This window comes from Schistocerca cancellata, chromosome 3 (assembly GCF_023864275.1).
Source record: "Schistocerca cancellata isolate TAMUIC-IGC-003103 chromosome 3, iqSchCanc2.1, whole genome shotgun sequence".
In the NCBI taxonomy this organism is placed as follows: domain Eukaryota; kingdom Metazoa; phylum Arthropoda; class Insecta; order Orthoptera; family Acrididae; genus Schistocerca; species Schistocerca cancellata.
In genome coordinates, this window is record NC_064628.1 from 692,546,235 (window position 1) to 692,570,509 (window position 24,275).

Consider the following 24,275-nt stretch of genomic DNA (forward strand, 5'->3'; position numbering starts at 1 on the left):
GCGGTGCTCCTCCACCTATATCGCAACGCCTCCTTGGATTTAGGGTATGCAGGCAGCCCTTACTCTCTACTACCACTGGGAGTCTGCTTCTGTCAACTGCTACATTCTCTTTCCTTCCAATTTCCTAAAACTTTGACAAATGGTGACATGACACCACCTTGGCTTTGCCCCCGGACCTGCTTTCTCCGTGGTCTTTGTCAGCTTCCCAAAGATAGTATCCCCCCTATAGTTTGTGGGGCATTTGCTGCTCTATGCACACAAATGGAGGATGCCACATTTATTTACAGATGGCTCTGAGACCATCTTTGGTGTGGGGAGTGCCTATATTATTGACCACACCCCTCTTAGATTTTGGCTTCCTAACCAGTGTTTGCCTTTTACTGCAGAGCTTTATGCTGTTCTCCAGGCTGTCCAATACATCCGTTGCCATCAACGGATACAATATATTATATACTCGAATTCGCTCATTTCTATTCTCAATCTCCAAGCTCTTTATCCCATCCACCATCTGGTCCACCGGATTCAGGACTGCCTCCACATGCTCCACTTAGGGGGCATCTCTGTGGCATTCCTCTGGATCCCAGGGCATTTTGGTATATGTGGAAACGAGGCAGCCGGTGTAGCGGCAAAGGCTGCTGTCTCTCTTCCTCGGCCCGCTGGTCGCATGGTTCCCTTTGCCAATCTACAGAGCGTTTTACGTCGTCATGTTGCTGTTTCATGGGACGCACATTGGTCTGCACTTCAGGATACTAAATTATGGGACATAAAACCTCTTCCCTGTGCTTGGACCCCTTCCTCCTGGCCTCGTTTTCGAGAGGAGGTAATTTTAACTACACTCCGGATTGGGCACTGTCTTTTTAGCCATTGACATCTTTTAAGTGGCAGTCCTCCCCCGCTTTGTCCCCACTGCTCTCAGTTGTGGACAGTGAGACACCTTTTACTTCAGTGCCCCTATTTTAATCCGCTACATGCCCATTTACAGCTATCGCCTGAAATATCGTCCCTTTTAACAAATGATGCACGCTCATTCGATCACACCCTTGAGTTAATAAGTGTTAGTGAGATGACATCAGTCATTTAAAGCTCCCCCCCCCCCCCCCCCAGGGATAACAACCCCCATTCAATAGCGCTCCTAAGATTTCCTTTCGTTTTTGGTTTCCCTTCTCCTTGAGTTTTGCTCCCATTGCTGCTGATTTAAATTCCTGTTTCTACCCGTCACTAAGCCACAGAATGGGTGCTTATAACCATAGCTGTTTTGCACCATAAAACTATAACCCAAAAAAGAAGAAAAAGTGTTTTTTCTGTACAGCACATACCAAACGCACTAAATCTCTTCCTTTGTTGTGTATTTAGTGAAAGTATCCTTTTCATTGTAATGAAACACCTCTCATTTCCTGGTGTTGTCACAGGTATTGCACAGGTAATTCGTAGAAGTTTCACTGACTTTGGTGAAACAGTTCCTAATTTGTACATACAATTCAGACATGTTAAAGCTCTGTTCAGTTTGGAAATCATTTCTACTGTACATGACTATCAGTTACTGTCACAGTTCATTTTCATTTAAGTTGAATAATTTAACTGTGGTCTGAAGTTCTTTGTCAGGGAATAACGGCCTGTGTTTTGGAAACAAACTGGGCTGGAATAGCTGCTGAAAAGTGATTGCTAAATGCAAAACGCTCATCAGTTTTAGCTGTAATAAGGCCGAAGATTTCCTCTGCGACAGTTTTACAAGAGTCTACAAGATGCAAACATTTAGCACTGGTGATCTCTTCATTTCCATTCCTGTTGTTCCAGTGATGATAGAGATCAAGAGAATTTCTCGTCAGTTGCATTGCTGACTTGAAATGAGACATTCTTAAGAGCTTTTACAGTCTTAACATCTCTGTGTTGCAGCTGATTTAACAAAATGTCACAGTGCGGTAGTACCTTACTGAAAAATGCAAACCAAAGTAGCAATTCTTGGTTGTTGATGAAAAGTTTCCGAAGTCCATCTGCTTTCCTGGTTGTTGAATTATGATTGCTATCATCATCCTCAATAATCCTAAGGCACACGTCTGTTTCATTCTTACAGATATATATGGTGTCCACACATTCCATTTTAAAATTCCATCCTGTGTCAGCATTTCTTGGGACACGATTCTTCATAGCATTATCCAGTATGACAGAACTTTTTACTGACTTCGAGAAGAAAGTAGACAGTCCCTGCAAATTGCTAAAAAAAATACTACATTGTTTTTGTTGTGTTGCACAGCACTCTTCAATGAGGTTGAGTTGGTGGGCACAACAAATTTGCTCTTTTGTACACCGCTTTCACTTATCTGCACACTGTTGTGCCCACCACTCACAACTGAAGCTACATCATAGCTCTGAGCTATCGGTTTTTCTGGAGAGTTGCCAGTCTTTAGTTTGTCAAGGTCTTTGAACAGCTCACTACTTGTACCTGCAGCTGTATGATTTTTGGGTGTTATGAATTAAAAATTCATATCAAACAATATATACGTTTTGACACAATATTTCACATTCTGTGGTTTTATAAGTTTAAGTTGTGACGCACTCTGTTTGTGATATTTCTTTATAAATCGACTGATGACAGAGTGTCAGCAGCCCAGTCTGAATTGTTTTTAAATGTCAAAAAAAATACACAATTATTGGTTTTTTCGATATGTTCCTTGAATGTGGAATCCATTACTGCCATCAGATTCACCAGATCCTGAGAAACACTAAGTTTCTGTGAAGTATCCATTTCATTGTTCCCTTAGTGCAAATTCAAATTTCCCACAGAATACGCTACTTGCTAAGAATGTAACTATTCTTAGGAACATCTTCATTATGCTTCTTATTTCTCATACTGTATGTTGTATGCAGCTGACATCTCATATCAACTTTTCCAAGCCCAGCATACGCAATGCTACATTTTATGTGTATTTCAGTCAACTTCCTTTTTTGTCTCAAACAGCTAAGTGTTTAATGTCTGTTAACCCATTAGTGGTCCAAGGACATTCCTGAAGATTTGTTACCAGACACATGTGACAGAAGAAAGCTTTTAATATTATGAAAAGGAAAGTTGCTACTCACCATACAGTTGAGATGCTGAATCACAGGTAGGCACAACACAGACAGTCACAAATAAGCTATTGTCGTCTCCACTATATGGTGAGTAGCAACTTTCCTTTCCGTAATATTGTTACATTCCATCCTGGATTTTCCACTGTTTTATAGAAGAAAGCAGGCAGCCAGTCTGCACATTTATATAATGTAGGAGTAAATTTTCTAGTAAAACTACTTTCACTTTTGCACACATTTTGAGTCTGTACAATACTGAAATCAGGTTTTTGGTGGTTCTGGCCTTTTCAGTTCCAACTTTTTTCAAAACTAAGATTTTGACTTCCTGTAGTTAAAATAATGTTTGCGATATTTATACTGTTCATTCTAAATAGGAACCTAGGACACACATTAGTCTCTCTCTCGCAGTTTCAAGCAATCTGATTCATAATAAATAAATAAATACTAGTACACAGGCACAGCCCTATTGAAGTTACACAAAAAAAGTAAAGGACAATCAAACAATTTAAAATCGTAGATGATAAAATAATCTGTACTGAAACAGAGTGAAACTCCAAATCTGCAATAGCTGTTGATTGTGTTTTCACTGTACAATGACCAGTTTCATATCCTGGAGATATATCTTCAGGTCATATCACACAGAATAAAACAAAATCAGTAAAAGCACTAATAGTGAACATAACCTACTAAACGAAATAGACAGAAGAGCGATGTACTCACAAAACAAAACTTAATGTGCCTTGAATACCAAGATGCAAGTGCGCGCAAAAACATGTCACTCCTCAGTAAAGCCTTGGATGAAAAGGCGACGAAAGGATGTGGGTTTTAAGGGAGAGGGTAAGGAGTCATTCCAATCCCGGGAGCGGAAAGACTTACCTTAGGGGGGAAAAAGGACGGGTATACACTCGCGCGCGCACACACACACACACACACACACACACACACACTCACACACACTCACACACACACACACACACACACACACACACACACACAAGCAGACATATACAGAGGCAATATTCGTGGCAAACGAATCTGCTCCAGTCCGGAATCCCTGAACCATTACACCAACAACCTGATAACAGCTTTCGCATCCTGCTACTACCCTCCCAACCTGGTACAGAATCAAATAACCACAGCCACTTCCTCACCCCCTCAAACCCAGAACCTCCCACAGAAGAACCACAAAAGTGCCCCACTTGTAACAGGATACTTTCCGGGACTGGATCAGACTCTGAATGTGGCTCTCCAGCAGGGATACGACTTCCTCAAATCCTGCCCTGAAATGAGATCCATCCTTCATGAAATCCTCCCCACTCCACCAAGAGTGTCTTTCCGCCGTCCACCTAACCTTCGTAACCTCTTAGTTCATCCCTATGAAATCCCCAAACCACCTTCCCTACCCTCTGGCTCCTACCCTTGTAACCGCCCCCGGTGTAAAACCTGTCCCATGCACCCTCCCACCACCACTTACTCCAGTCCTGTAACCCGGAAGGTGTACACGATCAAAGGCAGAGCCACGTGTGAAAGCACCCACGGGATTTACCGACTGAGCTGCCTACACTGTGACGCATTCTATGTGGGAATGACCAGCAACAAACTGTCCATTCGCATGAATGGACACAGGCAGACAGTGTTTGTTGGTAATGAGGATCCCCTGTGGCTAAACATGCCTTGGTGCACAGCCAGCACATCTTGGCACAGTGTTACACCGTCCGGGTTATCTGGATACTTCCCACTAACACCAACCTATCCAAACTCTGGAGATGGGAACTTGCCCTTCAGTATATCCTCTCTTCCCGTTATCCACCAGGCCTCAATCTCCGCTAATTTCAAGTTGCCGCCACTCATACCTCACCTGTCATTCAACAACATCTTTACCTCTGCACTTCCGCCTCGACTGACGTCTCTGCCCAAACTCTTTGCCTTTCAATATGTCTGCTTGTGTCTGTATATGTGTGGATGGATATGTGTGTGTGTGCGAGTGTATACCTGTCCTTTTTCCCCCCTAAGGTAAGTCTTTCCGCTCCCGGGATTGGAATAACTCCTTACCCTCTCCCTTAAAACCCATATCCTTTTGTCTTTCCTTCTCCTTCCCTCTTTCCTGACGAGGCAACCGTTGGTTGCGAAAGCTAGAATTTTGTGTGTATGTTTGTGTTTGTTTGTGTGTCTATCGACCTGCCAGCGCTTTTGTTTGGTAAGTCTCATCATCTTTCTTTTTAAATATATTTTTCCCACGTGGAATGTTTCCCTCTATTATATATATATATATATATAAAGCTTGGCTTGTGATCAATACTCCTATACTTCACTTGTTTTGCACAGATGCCATCCTAAGCAGCCCTAACATCAACTCTCTGTGCCCGCTCAACTCCTAATTACCCCCCCCCCCCCTCTCCACATGTGTCCATTGTCTTTTAAACCACCAGGATGGTTCGCCGAGAATCCAACTGTTGACCCATTCTAAAAACGTTGATCTTTTGCGTACACGGGCTGGTGGTATGAGAAAATTAAACAAGTCTATTTGTGATTCACGATACTTACATATTGCAAGCTTTTGCATGATTGATATTATTTGGAGGGTGCTGCCTCAGAGTCCTCAAGGAATGATTACCTCTGTTGCTGACCTCTTCCAGGTGTCACTTCCCCCAAAAGTTTTGCCCAACATCACACAAAATCCAGAAAAATATATTGGTTTTAGCCCTGTGCACAAATTCCATCATGCTAGGGGGGGGAGGGAGAGAGAGAGAGAGAGAGAGAGAGAGAGAGCATCTCTTTCACTCTGTTCGTACAGAAAAACATTTTTTACTTACAACTCCTTCAATCAAACCGAACTGAAAGCTAACAACTATGCATGATCCTATCCTACCCCACTCCTGGTTACCTTTGAAGAGTGGCCTCCAACCTAACGTCGCATCCTTTCTTAGATCCCTTCCCAAGAACACAAACCTCTTAGTGGAGGAAAGACAAGGTAGCCACCATCTTTAGACAGACCCTGCTTTGATCGTCTTCCTTGCAGGTAAAGAGTCAATCAGCTTTCTGAATTTTGCACCTGAAAGTCCTGCCACCGTGATTCAATTATCACATCTATATCATTCATAGAAGCTTGTATTGTAAGGCAACACAGTTCTCAGTGATCAGGAAAAAGAACGTCGAACACACATTTGGGCACACCCATCCCTTGCCCTGCAGATAATCACACTATTGATAAAACCAAATAAGACACTGGTATAGGCAGAGCTAATAACTAGCAGTGTACGTTGTTGTAGTTTAAATGCTTTTTGTGAAATTTGTGTGTTTGGACCTTTATTTGCAGAAGTTAACAGTTGACATGGAAAATGACTTTGTTTTTATTATTATTATTATTATTATTATTATTATTATTATTAACAGATGCACTGTAGGAATTTTGACACGTGTTCAAAAAAACATTCGTTCCAGAACGTGAATCAACATTTTAAGAAAATGCAAGTATAAGAGTTTAACATCTTATCAGTATCGAAATTATGAAAAGTAGGTGATGGGTAGAGTAAGCATGGCCTGTTTGAAGGAATCATCTCCGACATTGTTAGAAATGATTTCCCTGAATCATGATGCAAGCACAGATTTGTATCAGACCCCTCCCAAGTGCACATCCATGGTTTTGAGTACTGTACCATATCACTTTATTTCAATAATGAATATGATGATGTAATTATGAGAGGTGTTCAATAAGTAATGTAGCACATTATTTTCTTGGCAAATTTTGTTTGAAAATGCAGAATTTGTTGTGAGACATTATGGAACATTTCCACTTCAGCCCCTATCGATCCATGAAGTTCCAGTCGGTGGCAGTGCTATATGTAGCCTTCAAAATGGCATCTGTGATGGAGGTGTATTTCAGGCAGAGGGCTGTCATTGAGTTTCTTGAAGCAGAAAACCAGAACATCTCAGGTATTCATAGGCTCTTACAGAAAGTCCTAGCAGTGAACAAAAGCACAGTGAGTCATTGGGTGAGGTGTCTGTCACCATCGCAACAAGGTCATGCAAACCTGTCCAATCTTGTGTGTGCCAGCTGGCTGCACACACAACTGTGACTCCGGCAGTGTTGGAATGTGCGGACACTGTCATTTGAGGTGATAGATGAGTCACAAACAAACACCTCACAGCTCATCTGGACATCTCTGTTGGTAGTGCTGACACTCTCATCCACCTGTTGTACTCAAAGGTGTCTCCTTTGGGTTCCTCGCTGCCTAACATAAGACCATAAAGAGCAATAAAGGACCATCTGTGCAGAATTGCTTGTGAGTTAAGAGACTGATTGTGACAGTTTTTTGTTGAACCTCGTCACAAGAGTGGGCTCATCTCTTCGAATTGGAGACAAAACAGCAATCCATGGAGTGATGCCAATCCCCACCTCTCCTCCGAAGAAAACATGCAAAGCCTCAGCCAGTAAAGTTATGGCAACAGCTTTCTTGGACTCTGAAGGGGTTATTTTGTTTGATAGCCTCCCTCATGGTGCAACGATAAACTCTGAAGTGTATTGTGCAAACCTCAAGGAATTGAAGAAACGACTTCAGCTCATTCATCACCACAAAAATGCAAATTAACTTCCTCTCCATGACAGCTGAAGCCTCACTCAAGTGTGCATTGTAGAGGCGCCCACAAAACTTCTTTGGACTGTTTCTCTCATCTATCCTGCAGCTCGTATCTGGCAGCTTCCAACTTACATCTGTACGGCCCAATGAACACTCTTTGGGAAGCAGTACATGGATGATGGGGAGGTTAGTGATGCAGCAAGACATTGGCTCATATGTCGACCAGTACAGTGGTGTGCACATGGGTATGCAAATCCTCCCAGTAAGGTTGGCATACGGCCATCACATTGAACAGAAATTGTATTGAAAAATAGGGTTTTGTAGCCAAAGAGGGGGGAATAATATGATACATTGGAATCCTGAATAAAACAAGCCCACTTTCAGAAAAAAAATTGTTTCATTACTTATTGAATGCCCCTCTTATTACTCCACATTAATAATTTAGCAATATTTGTATTCCAGGCAATTAAATTTTTATATTTTGAAAAAGGGAAGAAGAATAAAACAAACTTGCATTTCCTGGTTGGTGGACGGGTACTAAAGTATTTGTCAAGCTGTCTTGAACGAGAAAGAAAGCTTACAGAGCTGTTACAGTAAGTAATAGCAACTGGTTGCATTGCTGTGTTTAATTCCTCATCTTTACTGCATAATTGTTGCTTTCTTTGACCCAGTATGTCTTCAATCCCTGGATTGTACTATGTGGTGCGTACTGACTTCAATCTTCCCAACATAAAAACTTTTATCTAAGATCATAGTAACAGCTGCTGATGCAGTCCTATTGGTACAGATTGGTATGGTGGATGTCAGTAGGTGCAGCTGACATTTTCTTTGATAATTCTCTGAACATAAATGGATTTTATTTGGTAATGAATGTTATTAAACAACTGGACTAATCTTTATCATAAATAAAACTTATTCCACATTTGAATTCAGTGAACCAGTGTCACAACAAGAAGGAAAATTAAAATTTAATACGTTAGTGTTGTTGAGTTTGTCAGAAATGTAGCAATGACAGAAAGCGTTCATCAAAAACTAACCGCAAATGACAGATACAGTTACTGATTCTCACCAAATCTGCACCTGATGCCAGGGATGATGATTACATTACTTAAGCTTGAGGTGTATTCCTAGTTATTAGATTAAGGTAGAACATACACACATCTTCATGTGTATTTGGGAACATGCTGAAAAGATTTCCCCCCCCCCCCCCCCCCTACTGTATATAGTATATCACATGCACAAATGTGTTGAGTGGATACCTGTGGTGAGTGATTTTGTAATTCAGTATAGCAGTGTGTGTGTGGGGGGGGGGGGGGGGGGGGGGGACAATTATGGGCATTAAAGAAATGGAGTGCAAATAGCCCTCATTCCATGAGTGTGGTGATGTTTAGAATTTATCCTATATCCAAGAATACACAGTTCAGTAATCAGGGACTGTATGTTACAGTGTCTTCAACCCTTTCTCGTCAAATACTGATGAGATCAACATCCACCATCAGGATATGAATTAGATTCTTCTAGGTCAAGCATCTCCACTTGTTACTGACACTCTTGTTGTCAATATTTGTTACATATCTACATCTCGGTATATGTTTTATGTCCCTGGAATCATTAGTAAAAATTGTAAAGTATGCGTAGAAATTGCTGTAACATGAAATTCATTCTGTACAATATACAGGGTGGCCCATAGGTGTGGAACTACACTTCTACAACAAAACTGGTGGATAAATAGAAATTTAAAGTCAGGTAGTGTGAGATGCAGAGGGAAGGGGGGCAATGATAAACAAAACACTCCACCACACACCAGAAGCTGGCTTGCATGATGTAGGTACGTAACCAAGATGGTGACCATTTAGGATGTAACCATGTCGGCTGCAGTTTTAAATGGAAAAGCGGTCATGTGACCTATCAGACAATTACGCTGGAAAAACAATTATGCCTTTCATTTGAACATAGCTTTATTCTTTCTCGAATTACATGTAATATTTCTTCCTGACATGTGCCATGAAAACTGGTGGCGTTAACACAAGTCAAATGCATTCAGAATGTCCTGATATCAGGATAGAGGAGCACCCATATTATTACAGATTATTTCTATTAGTGCCACCTAGACAGATGATCTATTATCCACAGTGTGGAACTCTGTCTGAAACTGAAAACTGGGTGAACAAAAACAGTTGTGAATGAAACATCAACCATTGTTCTGGAGTTATTCAGTAAGAGTCCAGAGTGCATACTCTCCACGTCTCACTGGAAATTGGGGTCAGCCGTACAGCAATAATGAAAATTTCCACCACATATAAATGGAACTGTTACAAAATGCAAATGTTACATCATCGCACTGAAGACAGCCTAGTTCATCATATTTATTTTGCAGAATGTGTGACATGCAGGCTGGATGAAAACTATTATTACCCCTGTGGTGAACTGGTTAAGGATGAAGGTTCTATTGACCACATGGGAGAGTGCTTAGTGTTTAAGGTCATTGATAAATTCCACCAACAATTTTTAGAGGGAGAGATATCTCAAAGAAGATCCACTCACCCATGATGACAACTAAAAAGCTACTCTTTAACATTAAGCTGCAAAACTGATATGCAGGTAACCAAAGTAGCTGTATGCCGAAAGGATTGCACCAAGCAAGGCAGCAAAAGCATCAGCCATTATTTTTCACTGAGCGAGGTGGTGCAGTGGTTAGCACACTGGACTCGCATTCGGGAGGACGATGGTTCAAACCCATGTCTGGCCATCCTGATTTAGGTTTTCTGTGATTCCTCTATATATCTTCAGGCAAATGCTGGGATGGTTCCTTTGAAAGAGCATGGCCGATTTTCTTCCCCATCCTTCACTAACCTGACAGGACAGATGACCTCGCTGTTCGATCTTTCCCCCAAATCGACCAACCAACCATTATTTTTCGCATTAGTGAGATCCTTTATGTATTACAACTACAGATTTTATTCTTTGCAAGATTCCAGACCAGTTCTGTAGGATTTAGGTCCAGATGATATGGCATTAGGAAGGGAACCATTTTGATTCAAATTTTACATTTGGAATAAAGAGTACAAGGTTGGTGCTCTGTCCATTTCTGCGTGATGGTCATCGAGGAAAAATTACTATGAAATAAAATTCGGCATTCACAAGAATGAAATGTTGCCTTGGCACTGATGTTTGACAGTACTCATCGGATAGTGTTACTTTTCAACATTTATTCCTAGTGTAGTGGTGTATGAAAAATAATGACTCATTTATGCCGGTGTTGTGTGCAACAAAACCTTTGATGTTTTTGCAAAGATAATTTTCCCTGTATTGTTCATAATGTAGTAGAAATTGCTATCTAATAACACATTCTGCTCTACACAGTTGCTGCTGCTAATAAATAAGAATCATGTGTACCCTTGCTTGATGAAGGCCTTTCGACAAAAAGCTACTTCGGTGGTTTACGGGTCAATTTCGCTGATTTTATAATTGGGCTCCTTTTCAGTTACCTTCATAAGGCTGAGATCTTTCAAAAAATAAAAAAGCGCTAACTGCTAGACCACACTGAAACGTTTCCTTTCTCGTGAATATTCCAATGAAAGTTTCTCAATAAGTGACATTACAAAGCACTGTGGAGAACATAAAGCTTTGTGTAATTTGAATATAGCAATGAGTAAAAAAAGTTCCAGTAATGGTGATGTAAAATTTCTTTTTAAAAGCACAAATAATACAAATAATAATTGTTACATTCCATCCTGGATTTTCCATTGTTTGAAATAATACAGACTGTATGATTAATCTGTAATTTAGATTTTGTTATACCTTAGATCCACCATCGTATAAAATAATTAAATATGGGACTATATTAAGTGTGTGAGTGTGTGTGTCGGGCGCTGATAACCACGCAGTTGAGCGCCCCACAAACCAAACATCATCATCATCAAGTGTGTGAGTATGTTGGCAGATGTAATTGTTAGATGATGCATGACCAGTCATTCAAGAACAAGTCTTAAATGTGAAATTACGCAAGTTAAAAGAAACGATCAGCAAAGTAATCTCTGGGGCATTCTGTCTTCTTTAATAGAAGAATTGATGAAGAACACGAATAGCGCTCGGTCATTTTATTATCAAACAATCCACTTCCATGTCCTCTAATTCAGTCTCCGAAGAATTCTTAAAACACAATGAAAATCACTTTTATGACAAGGAAATAAGAAAGGTAGACAATTAGAAAATAATTAACACACCTACATGCAGTTAATGACAATTATTGGCCAGCAGTTTATAGGTTACATAATTTATATCCTGCTTCGAAGGGCTCAAAATGTTGAAAGGCACAAATATAATTATATAAAATCTGAAGATTGCTCTCTTAATTAGTTACCAGCAATACGAAATAAGCAATTAATAGAATTTCAGAAGCTTCATTATGAATAAAAATGCTTTCTTTGACTGCATGAAATAGTTCTGACTTCCTACTAAAATTAAAATAAAAAGTAATCTACAGAATGCAATTATGAATTCATTGTCCTTTGCTTTACCCACAGAGTTGCTTTTAGATATCACTTAGGAATACTGATGTTCCAGTCTGATCAACTGTCTCTTGCTGCTGTGGTGTTAGCTTTTACTGTGATGAAATTGAAAGAATTGAAAGGTGGTGTATCATGGCAAAAAATGTGTGTAATGACTGCTTGAAGGGAGACACACCCAACAGGTATGGATACTGAGAATATAATAAAATCAGTTGGTATCATGTCCATTCCTCCATAATTTGCACATCATTGACTAACTTTAGCTAGTCAACATGTGCTTACATTTTGCAATGCGTCGCACACTATCCTCTTTGTCAGTAAAATTACTGTCATTAACAGCAAGTCACCATGACTTCCATGACTTCAATTGAAGGTATTTTGCTCAACTGGTTTCTGTGACCACTTTTTGCACTTGCACTGTGAGGTGCACTGCTTTGAATTGGAAAATGACTGTACTTGGTCATTTACCAAGTTATTTCCTGCTGCAGCCAGGTTACCACTTTGCCTTGCTGAGTAATAAACTTCAATTTTATGCCTAATAAAACTTTCGCAATATGTCAAATTACACACACATGGACTATTTCATTAGGTAAGCAGCCATGGTGAGATGTATGAAATTAAACAAAAATGTTTTATGGAATATGTTGTGCTTTGGTTTTACATAACGGTGCATCAGGAGGCGGCATGAAGTGGATATGTGCCTTTCTCATTATGCCAGCAGTTGTACTATATGAGTGTGCCTCACAAAAGAACTGTCTGAATGTCACAATGAGCCCTTCCATCCCTTCATAGATGCGACATCGTTTATGAAGCGTTAAGCACATGATACTGTGAGTTATCATATCCTTACTGACTTCTCATGCAGAGACCTTGTGATACGAAACAAATTTTTATTGGGCTAACAAAATGTTCAAATGTGTGTGAATTCCTAAGGGACCAAACTGCTAAGGTCATCAATCCCTAGACTTACACACTACTTCAAATAACTTGTGCTAAGAACACCACACACACACACACACACACACACACACACACACACACACGTGTGTGTGTGTGTGTGTGTGTGTGTGTGTGTGTGTGTGTGGTGTTCTTAGCACAAGTTATTTGAAGTAGTGTGTAAGTCTAGGGATTGATGACCTTAGCAGTTTGGTCCCTTAGGAATTCACACACATTTATATTGACTTTAATTTATGAAAGGACAAAATGTAAAAACGCAATAAATGAAGCACGTGAAAAGCAATACGAAACACCAAAAAAATGAGATCAACGAAGTGCAAAATGGCTAATCAGAAATTGCTAGAGGACAAATATAAGGGTGTAGAAGCATACAGGCCGGCTGCGGTGACCGAGCGGTTCTAGACGCTTCAGTCCGGAACTGCGCGACTGCCACGGTCACAGGTTAGAATCCTGCCATCCTGCCTCGGGCATGGATGTGTGTGATGTCCTTAGGTTAGTTAGGTTTAAGTAGTTCTAAGTTCTAGGGCCCTGATGACCTCAGATGTTAAGTCCCATAGTGCTCAGAGCCATTTGAACCATTTTTTAGAAGCATACACTATATGACCTAAAGTATCCGGACACCTGGCTGAAAATGACTTAAAAGTTTATGGTGCCTCCATTTATAATGCTGGAATTCAATATGGTGTTGGCCCATCGTTAGCCTTGATGACAGCTTCCACTCTCACAGGCATATGTTCAGTCAGGTGTTGAAAGGTTTCTTGAAGTGGCAGCCCATTTTTCACGGAGTGCTACACTGAGGAGAGATATCGATGTCGGTCGGTAAGGCCTGGCATGAAGTCAGCATTCAGAAACATCCCAAAGGTGTTCTTTAGGATTCAGGTCAGGACTCTGTGCAGGCCAGTCCATTATAGGGATGTTACTGTCGTGTAACCCCTCCGCCACAGGCCGTGCATTACATTATGAACAGGTGCTTGATCATGTTGAAAGGTGCAATCGCCATCCCCGAATTGCTCTTCAACAATTGGAAGCAAGAAGGTGCTTAAAATATCGATGTAGGCCTGTGCTTTGATAGTGCCATGCAAAACAACAAAGGGTGCAGGCCCCCTCCATTAAAAACATGACCACACCACAACACCAACGCCTCTGAATTTTAGTGTTGGCCGTACCCACACCCTACCATCAGATTGCCACATTGTTTACCATGATTTGTCGCTCCACATGACATTTTTCAACTGTTCATTCGTCCAATGTTTACACTCCTTACACCAAGTGAGGTGTAATTCGGCATTTACCGGCTTGATATGTGGCTTATGAGCAGCCGCTTGAATCAAAGTTTTTTCACCTCCAACCTAACTGTCACAGTACTTGTAGTGGATCCTGATGCAGTTTGAAATACCTGTGTGATGGTCTGGATAGATGTCTGCCTATTACACATTACGACCCTCTTCAACTGTCAGCGATCTCTGTCAGTCAACAGACAAGGTCGGCCTGTACACTTTTGTGTTGTACGAGTCTCTCTTAACATTTCCACTTCCCTATCACATCAGAAACAGTGGACCTAGGGATGTTTAGGAGTGTGGAAATCTCGCGTACATAGGTATGACACAAGTGACACCCAATCACCTGACCATGTTTGAAGTCCATGAGTTCCACGGAGTGCCCCATTCTGCTCTCTCACAATGTCTAATGACTACTGAGGTCACTGATATGGCAGTAGGTGGCAGCACAATGCACCTAATATGAAAAAGTATGTTTCCGGGGTATCTGGATACTTTTGATCGCATAGTGTATATCACTAGGGGTAAGATAGATGCTACTTACAGGAAAATTAAAGAGATCTTTGAAGAAAGTAGAACCACCTGTATTAATATCAAGAGCTCATATGGAAAACCAGTCCTAAGGAAAGAAAAGAAAGCAGAAATGTTGACGGAGTATATAGTGTGTTTATACAATGGAGAGGTTCATGAGGGTGATACTATGGAAGAGGATGTAGATGAAGATGAGAAGAGAGAGATACTGTGTGAAGAATTTGACAAAATGCTGAAAGACTTGAGTCAAAACAAGGCCCCGGAAGTAGACAACATTTCATTAGAGCTGCTGATAGTCTTGGGAGAGCCAGTGTTGACAAAACTCTTCCATCTGGTGAGGAAGGTGAGTGAGATTAGTGGAATATTCAGACATTCAAGAAGAATGTAATAATTCAAATTTCAAAGAAAGCAGTTACGGACAGGTGTGAAAATTACCAAACTATCAGTTTAATAAGTCATAGTTGCAAAAATAGTAACACGAATCTTTCACAGAAGAATGGAGAAACTGGTAGAAGCAGACGTTGGGAAGATCAGTTTGGTTTCCGGAGAAATCTAGAAACACGTGAAGCAATACTGACCATACAACTTCTAATATAAGATAGGTTAAGGAAAAGCAAACCTATGTTTATAGCATTTGTAGACTTAGAGGAAGCTTTGACAATGTTGACTGGAATGCTCTCTTTCAAATTCTAGAGGTGACAGGGGTAAAATACAGGGAAAATATTTGTATGGAGTGTAGCCATGTATGGAAATGAAACGTGGACTGTAAATACTTTATACAAGAAGAGAACAGAAGCTTTTGAAATGTGGTGCTACAGAAGAATGCTGAAGATTAGATGAGTAGATCACATAACTAATGAGGAGGTACGGAATAGAATTGAAGAGGAAAAAAAATTGTGGTACAACCTGACTGGAAGAATGGATCGGTTCGTAGGACACACTCTGAGGGATTAGTGGATCACCAATTTGGTACTGGAGGGCAGCACGGGAAAGGTAAAAATTGAAGAGGGAGACCAAGAGATTAATATAGTAAGCAGATTCAGAAGGATGTAGGTTGTAGTAGATACTCGGAAATGAAGAGGCTTGCACAAAATAAAGTAGCATGGAGAGCTGCATCAACAGCAACTGAGAGGTTTGTACCCGATTAATTTAAAAGAGACAGAACTGGTCCCCTTGGTATACAAAACAGGTCAGAACACTATTGCAGATGCATTGAAAAAAGCATGCCGAATTTAAAAGGATTCAAAATCCCCAAGATTGGCAAAGTTTTACAGAAGCTCAAAATTTGGTGCACTTCAACATGAGATGCTTTCAGTAGTTTCCACGACAAAACTCTCGAAACCTGGCAGAATGGATTCTGCTCGTATGTAAAGTATACCAGTGGCAAAACACAGTCAGTAGTTCCACTGTACAACAGTGATGGTAATGTTACAAATGACAGTACCACCAAATTGGGGTTACTAAATATGAGTTTCCAAAATTGATTCACCAAAGACGACAAAGTGAATATTTCAGGATTCAAATCTAGAATTGCTGGCAATGTGAGTTATTTAGAAGTACATACCCTCAGTGTAGCGAAGCAACTTAAACCATTTAATAAAGATAAGTCTTCCATTCAAGACTGCGTACCATCTGAATACCTTTGAGTATACTGATAGTCTAACTCATTACTTAGCAATCATGTAAATACTCGCTTGATGAAAGATCCGTACCTAAAGTTGCACACTAATACTCAAGAAACGAAATAGGAGTAAACTACTGAATTACAGACCCATATCAATGACAACAATTTGCAGGAGGCTTTTGGAACATTTACTGTGTTTGAACATTATGAATTACCTGAAAGAAAATGATCTATTGACACAGACAGCATGGATTTAGAGTACATTACTAGGTCTTTATTCTCATAATGTGATGAGTACAGGGCATCTCAGATTGATTCCACATTCCCAGATTTCGGAAAAGCTTTTGATGCCAATCTTCATAAGTGGCTTCAAATCAGATTGCATGCCCATGGCTTATTGCCTCAGTTGTGTGACTGGCCTCATGATTTCCTGTCGGGAAAGTCATAATTTGTAGTAATTGTTGAAAAGTGGTGGAGTAAAACGAAAGTGATATCTGGTGTTCCCCGATGAAGTAGTATAAACCCTCTGCTGTTCCTTAATCTATATAAATAATGTAGGAGACAATCTGAGCATCCACCTTAAACTGTTTGCAGATTTGCTGTCATTTACTGTCTAGGAAGTCATCAGAAGAAGAAAAGCAATTGCAAAATGATTTAGATAAGATTGTGAGTTCTAAAAGGAATCGGTTAAATTTCGGTTGCACCATAAATAACACTAATCTGGAGTCTGCCAGTTCAACTAAATATCTAGGAATAACAATTGTGGTCAACTTAAATTGGAACAATCACATAACATTGTGGCGAAAGCAAACCAAAGACTGTTTTTATTAGCAGAACACTTAGAAAATAAAATAGGTCTACTAAAGAGATTGCCTGCACTACACTTGTCCATCCTCTGCTACAGTATTGCTGTGTGGTAAGGGATCCTTCTGAAAGAGCAGCAGCTTGTTCAGTATTATCACAAAATAGGGGAGAAAGTGTCAAAGATATTGTGCAATCATTAAAACAAACATGTTTTTCAATGTGGTGAGCTCTTTTTATGAAATTTCAATCTCCAACTTTCTCCTCTGAATGTGAACATATTTGTTGACACCAACCTATATAGGGAGAAATGATCATTGTACGAGGGAATGCTGAAAAGTAGTGCCTCCAATTTTTTTTATTTTGTTCTCAATATCAGTTTAAATATTACATGTCATGTATATTACTTGATTGGCTTTCCCACTTCCCTGATGTTAATTACAACCCTCTGATGCTAGAGGGCTTCAAATTGTAGCGTGTAACATGGCAGAGTGTAACATAACTATGTTAGTATGTGAGAAACAGCATGTTATAATTAAGATTCTAACCTCAGAAAAAAGTCCACACGTGGAGCACCCACACCCTCTCCTTCAGCATGCCAGTGCTGCAACATCTGCAACAATCCAATGCCTTGTGTTCACTGTCATCAATCATCCTCCATACAGTCCCAACTTGGCCTCGTACAATTTTCATTGTTTCCAAAACTCAAAGAACACCTTCAGTGACTTCATTTTGATAATGGTGAAGCGGTGCAAGCAGAGGTGCTGATGTGGCTCTGTCAATAAAGTCAGACATTCTACAGTGACAGTATCAATGAGCTGGACTCAACGTGGAGACATATTTTCATTGCCAAGGTGAATATGTTGAGAAACAAATATATAGACATGAAGGAATAAAAATGTAGAATGTCAAGAACTTTGTTTTATTCACACAGCTTTAAGAATCTTCACATATATATAATTCAGAGGCATTACTTTTCAGTACACCCTTGTAATAAAATAAATAAGGACCTGCATGAAAGAATTTAAGTGTTCATTTTTCCTGCATGGTGTCTGAGAGTGGAACAGTAGATAAGTAGTGTAAAAGTGGTTCGATGAATCCTCTGCCAGACACTTAAGTGTGAATTGCAGAGTCTTGTAGCTGTAGATATTTTACATATAATTTTTCTGTTTTTCATGTCACATTCGTGCATAGTTTTGTAGGATGTGAAATAGGAAATACTGCATTAGCTTGCTCAGTATTTATTACTACTTGTCTCGGAACTGAATAATTTTACCGTTTCATTTGCTTTTTAGACAAATAGTTACACTACATATTAACTGTGTGTGTGTGTGTGTGTGTGTGTGTGTGTGTGTAGCAGAGCATTCAGCATTTGGAGAATCAGTTTTGCAACTTCATTAAAATAGCTCAGATTCTATCCTTCAGTATACTAATTCTGCACAGTAACAGCTAACCAACATACTGAAACATTGTCAAACTAAGAAAATGTTTCACTATATATGAAACTTTTTCCTAATTTCTTATTAAATGCTAAATTCACTCAGTTTTATTTATAACTAGCTATTCCCAGCCACACTGCATTGCTGTAGTTAAATGGAAAAGAAAGAAATGAGAAAGTACACGTTTCTAATACGTATGGGAATTGGATACTGTGCGAATATCTGTCTCTGCCTGTCTCTTTCCATCTCCTCCTTCCCCTTCTCTCTGCCCGTCACCTTGTCATTCCCCCCTCTCTGTGCCCATTTACCCCCATCCCCTTGTCTGCCCCCCCCCCTCTGTGCCCATTTACCCCCATCCCCTTGTCTGCCCCCCCCCCCCTGTCTGTCTTCCCCCCTCCCCCAACCATCCCTCTGTCTTCCCTCCCCTCCCCCCAACCATCCCTCTGTCTTCCCTCCCCTCCCCCCAACCATCCCTCTGTCTTCCCTCCCCTCCCCCCAACCATCCCTCTGTCTTCTCCCCCTTCCCCCAACCATCCCTCTGTCTCCCCCCCCCTTCCCCCAAACCATCCCTCTGTCTGTTCCCCCACTTGAGCCTTGTAGAATCTTACTGCATATTCAGATTCTGTGGTGACAGATGTTTACATTTTTATTTTATACATGAACACCTGTACTTAACAATAATGCAGATATTACTACTAAGCAATAAGGAGCACTAGATTCTCTTTGCCTTCTTTCATTTCATGGTTGAAAATAAAATTAGAGAGAAATGTTTAACAAATATAGCTACCAAAAATTGGTACTTTTATGTAAGGCTGAAAACTGTTTTAATGTCGCATAAGGAGCGCCATCTAAAAACTAATGTATATTCTCATTTGGCTCATATTTTGGAGTAAATTATAGTGAGGCACATACTCCTGCCTGTAGAAGGAACAGAATAAAGATCTACTATGTGTGAAAATATAACTCCTTTTTCTCTTCCTCTGTTTAGGAGCAATCCAAATGATCATGTTAGCTTAGTGGAGAAACTCCAAAAATCCGTGAAGAATGCAAATAAAGTAAGTAAGTTTTATTTCCATAAACATGTTTCTATGTTTGTTAACAATGTGTTGTTAATGAATCCTATTTTTACAGAATTTAGTAAATGCCCTAAAAGAAATTGCAGCATATGAGGTGGAAAAACTGAAGAGTCAAGAACCTAAGCCCAAATTCTTCTGTCTTCACAGGTAATCTAATTTTTCTCCATTATAAATTGAATTCTCATACTAAAGTTACACTGGACCCTTAATTGGCTCTTAAATAGTCTTCAGAATTGTGGCCTGGGTGACTAGATAGATGCTTCTAACTTGTTTGGTACTGGAAGTCATATTAATCAGAAAGTGAGAACAGGATATACTCTCCAGGAGTTAAATTTCTGGGCATGATCTGTGGTAGTAGATGTTGAGGCATTTGGTGATGGGGCAGATAGATTTGCCAGAGATACATAATCTACAGGGGGAAGGAAGTGTGTTTCATGTGGTAAGGATGACAGCTATGTGCAGGTATTGTTGCTCACTGGAAGGTTTTGTATGCACTAAAGTTTGACTGTGAGCTTCAATGATGCAGGTGTCAACATCAAGGAAGGTGACAGGATTTGGAAGAGGACCAGTTGAATTTGAGTGGGGAAAAGGAGTCGAGGTATTCAGAAAGTTAAGGAATTATTCGTGATTGAGAGTCCAGATCATAAAGATAACACCTGTTTATGCACCCTCTCATTACCACTTAACTCCAGCCCCACCACTGCTAGAACCAGCAACATAAATCAGCACATGTGATACGACATGATACAAAAGTTGATAAACATCCTCACTTCACAGCATTTTGTATAGGAATGACCCCCATGAACATAGAAAAAACTGGCAGTCGTGGGAACACTCGGTGGTCATTTGTTAGGCATGCAAATTATTTGTGTAAACTCCTCTATATTTTGGCCAAAGAAGCAAAATTTTTGTGGTAACAAGTAAAATATAAGTGTTACTCAGAACTCGCCAGTGACTCCACTTCCCTGAAGGGGAGGAAGGGAGGAAAGATTAAAAAGTCAGTCAAAAACAAGCCATTACTTCTTTCGTAGTTTTGAGGGAATCCTCTTACCTCGTTCATTAGTGGAAAAAAAGTGGGGTGAAGGACTGAGCTTTTTCACTTCAAATATTTTGTAGCTCATCAAAAATATTGATAAACTATTTCCATATTGACACGTAGTTAGCTGGATTATGCAAGTCATTAGTGTGTTCACAGTATCAAATGTATGAAATAGTTGCATTGTCTCAATAACAATCTATTTGGGAGAGAAAAAGGTTGATACCTATATCTCTGGGTAATAAGATGCACAATACGCTGCTTATTATTTTGTGAGTCACTTGTAACTATTCACATAATGCCTGACAAAAAAAGTGAAGCACTAGAAGGGGAGGGGGAAACAAAATGAGACTCCACAGGCTGAGAGTGCATGTGATGTTATTTCAGTGGTAACAGAATGTATCAAATTTACAAAGAACTTAGCAGTATTATCCCTCTTGTCAGTATGGCTCCTTCTGGTCTGGATGGATGCCCTGATTTAGTTGAGAATGGTGTCATAAAACTTCATATCTTCTCTTGAGGCAAGCTGACTTGCAATTTTGTAACTGGTCCATGGTATTGTGGATAAATGGAGACCCACAATGAGACCTCTTCCAAACTCTGTCAAGTGCTGATAATGCTGTCTCACATGTGTACACAGAATTTTCATGTCCTTAAAGGTGATAATTCAACATCTGACGCTATTCGTGACACGCACCCAATAAGGTCTGTTACAACACTAAATGTGAACAACTGTAATGCAATCTGGTTGCCATTCTGTCACTAAAAAATGCTACTCTAATCATGTACATACTCAGCAACGGTGTGAATGTGTACAAAAGTTGTCTTTACATCCATTACATCCAAATATGTCTTCCAGATGCTTCACTATCTTTGTCAGGCAGCATACATAAATTTGACATTTAACACTCCACTCTGGATACAGGTATGAACAGAGAGATTGTACATAATTTACTATGAATTGTTTCATACCACACTGGACTCGCATTCAGGAGACAACAGTTCAAACCCACATCCAGCCATCCTGACATAGGTTTTCCGTGACTTCCCTAAATCACTTCAGGTAAATGCCGGGGTGGTTCCTGTGAGAGGACGTGACAGACTTGCTCCCCCATCCTTCCGTAATCCGATGGGACCGATGACCTCGCTGTTTTTGCCCCTCCCCCAAATCAACCAACCGACTGTTTCGCATTCTGCACATCGAAATGTAGTGAGAAGGTCCTTTGCTAAGTTTCCATTCCAGCTGTTTCTATTTATTTATTTATTTATTAATTTCATTAAAAACATACAAGGTTATGTGGTTCCACCAAAATTACAACAGTAGCGGTGATTTTCATCTGACAACTTCCCCCCAAAACTGTCATCATTCGCGAGATCTGAGAAGCATTTCTGTTTTTGCTAGTAAAATTTTGCTGCTTCTACTAAAACATAGTAGTAGAGTTTACACAACTTAACTTCACTAACATGCTGTTGCAATTTGGATTATATCCTGACTGTAGCCTATTATTAAAGAAACTTAAAACAACTGAGGGCAGGATGCATTGATAGCTTATAAAAAAAATCATTGTCAGTATAAAAAATAACCTCTCTTAACTTATGTAGTTGATCATGTTTTTGCAAACACATACAAATTCTCCTTTCATCCGCTGTGTAAATGGCCATCAAAAATTACTTTCTATCATTGAAAAAAATCTGTAGGTACTTCTATCTATATGTACAAAAGTTTGACATATTCACAAATTGATAAAATGGTATCATTTGTATGCATTTCAGTATCTGGAAATATAGTGAATTTTATAAATTATTCAGTTTTTGCTGTATTGTAGAGTACGTGAGTGCTCTACATAAAATCCATTTTCTCGAAATTTGAGTTAGATACGGACCTTCTCCCAAGCCTGAAGAAAATTTCAATACGGTAGCTACATTCCATCTTAAAAGCAATATAAAGCCTAATTTGCACCAAACAATAACTCATAGACTCGTACATTTTATTGTAAACCATTCAAATTCCATGCTTTGATTTACTTAGTTTGATAGTAACACAATGACTGTGGCCATTAATTCTAAAGGTTGGAAGTACAACACTGACTGGGGAGGTAACCAGCGCTCTTGTAGGTGCATATAACAGAATAGTGCTGCAAGTTTGCCTGCAGATTAGCAGCTTTGTATTCCCACACTAATGAAAGACCCATTTTCTGTCCTTGTAGTATTGTTCCTGTCAATATACAATGTTCCTCTTCAGAAATTTCTTAAAACTTGATTAATCTTGGAAAGTATATTGAATTTGTACAGAATAAAAATTTGGCATATTTTATCTGAGGCAGGCCATTAGAAGAGAAGAGGGAAGATGGGATAAACTATTGCACTCTACTAAAATTGTTGATATTTTTAAAAATATTGGTAATCTGCTGTATCAATGTTTTAAAAAAAATGTCATTGTTGGGCCTTGATACATTGAAACAATTCATTGATGCTTTGATATATTGACAGAGAAAATATCGATTTACTGGCATATAAAAATATTGGCTGCACATTGTAAATATACTGTCAGTTTTAGAGCTGTATATAGCACAATTTTTAACACAACTGGTATGCTATTTTTTCATATCGGAAATCTCATTATTCAATCCCCACCTCTCCCCCCACCCCCACCCCACTCCCTCCCAAGTGCAATCGGACATCTTATTTGTGCCACCTATACTTGCATCACACAGTCAAAGAGAAAGCTGAACATAATGCAAGTTCAAAAAGTAGTAAGACTCCTCCACACAGTGAAAGTAAAAGAACAAATATTTACCGAAAACTGAGGAAAAATGTAATACAACATAAAAATATAGTCACTCAATATTGCCATTCCGATATCGATATATCGGAGAAATAAATATCAATATTTTTCAGAATAAATATCAATAGATTGATATTTTATCAGCAGCTCGACCCTACTGTAACAGCTAAGCAAATAAACTGTCACTGGGCACTCACTGGAGAGCAATGAGATGTGGTATACGAGATGTGGTATACGAGATGTGGTATACGAGATGTGGTATACGAGATGTGGTATGATTTAGGATCATGTTAAAGACTTCTAAGATTTTGTGACTTCATGCCGTGTACACGTAGTACATGACAAAGATGGTGAAAATAACAATCAGTTAAGTTGTGCTTCAGCACATGTCAGACTTTAAAATCCTGCCACACATATACATGTGATCATCAAAACTAAACCCTTTCACTGTAGAAATATAGTAATATTGAACAAGTTCTGTACAGCTTGAAATGACGGATGCTAACTCAGAAACAGTTCTCGTAATTTACATCATTTCATGGTGTACACAGCTCTGCTCTCATTTAATGTTACTGTACTTCTGTGATGAAAGGGCTTA

The 24,275-nt window shown here is 39.6% G+C and overlaps 1 protein-coding gene across 2 annotated transcripts in view; it reads left to right on the forward strand.

Moving 5' to 3' along the window:
- LOC126175680 (alanyl-tRNA editing protein Aarsd1-A) overlaps positions 1-24,275 on the forward strand; it is a 93,810-nt gene that overhangs the window by 41,620 nt on the left and 27,915 nt on the right. For both annotated transcript variants that reach the window (XM_049922608.1, XM_049922607.1), the window contains exons 7-9: positions 8,103-8,233; positions 19,769-19,835; positions 19,912-20,003. In XM_049922608.1, coding sequence (XP_049778565.1) covers positions 8,103-8,233; positions 19,769-19,835; positions 19,912-20,003 — 290 coding nt within the window. The remainder of the gene's footprint in view (positions 1-8,102; positions 8,234-19,768; positions 19,836-19,911; positions 20,004-24,275) is intronic.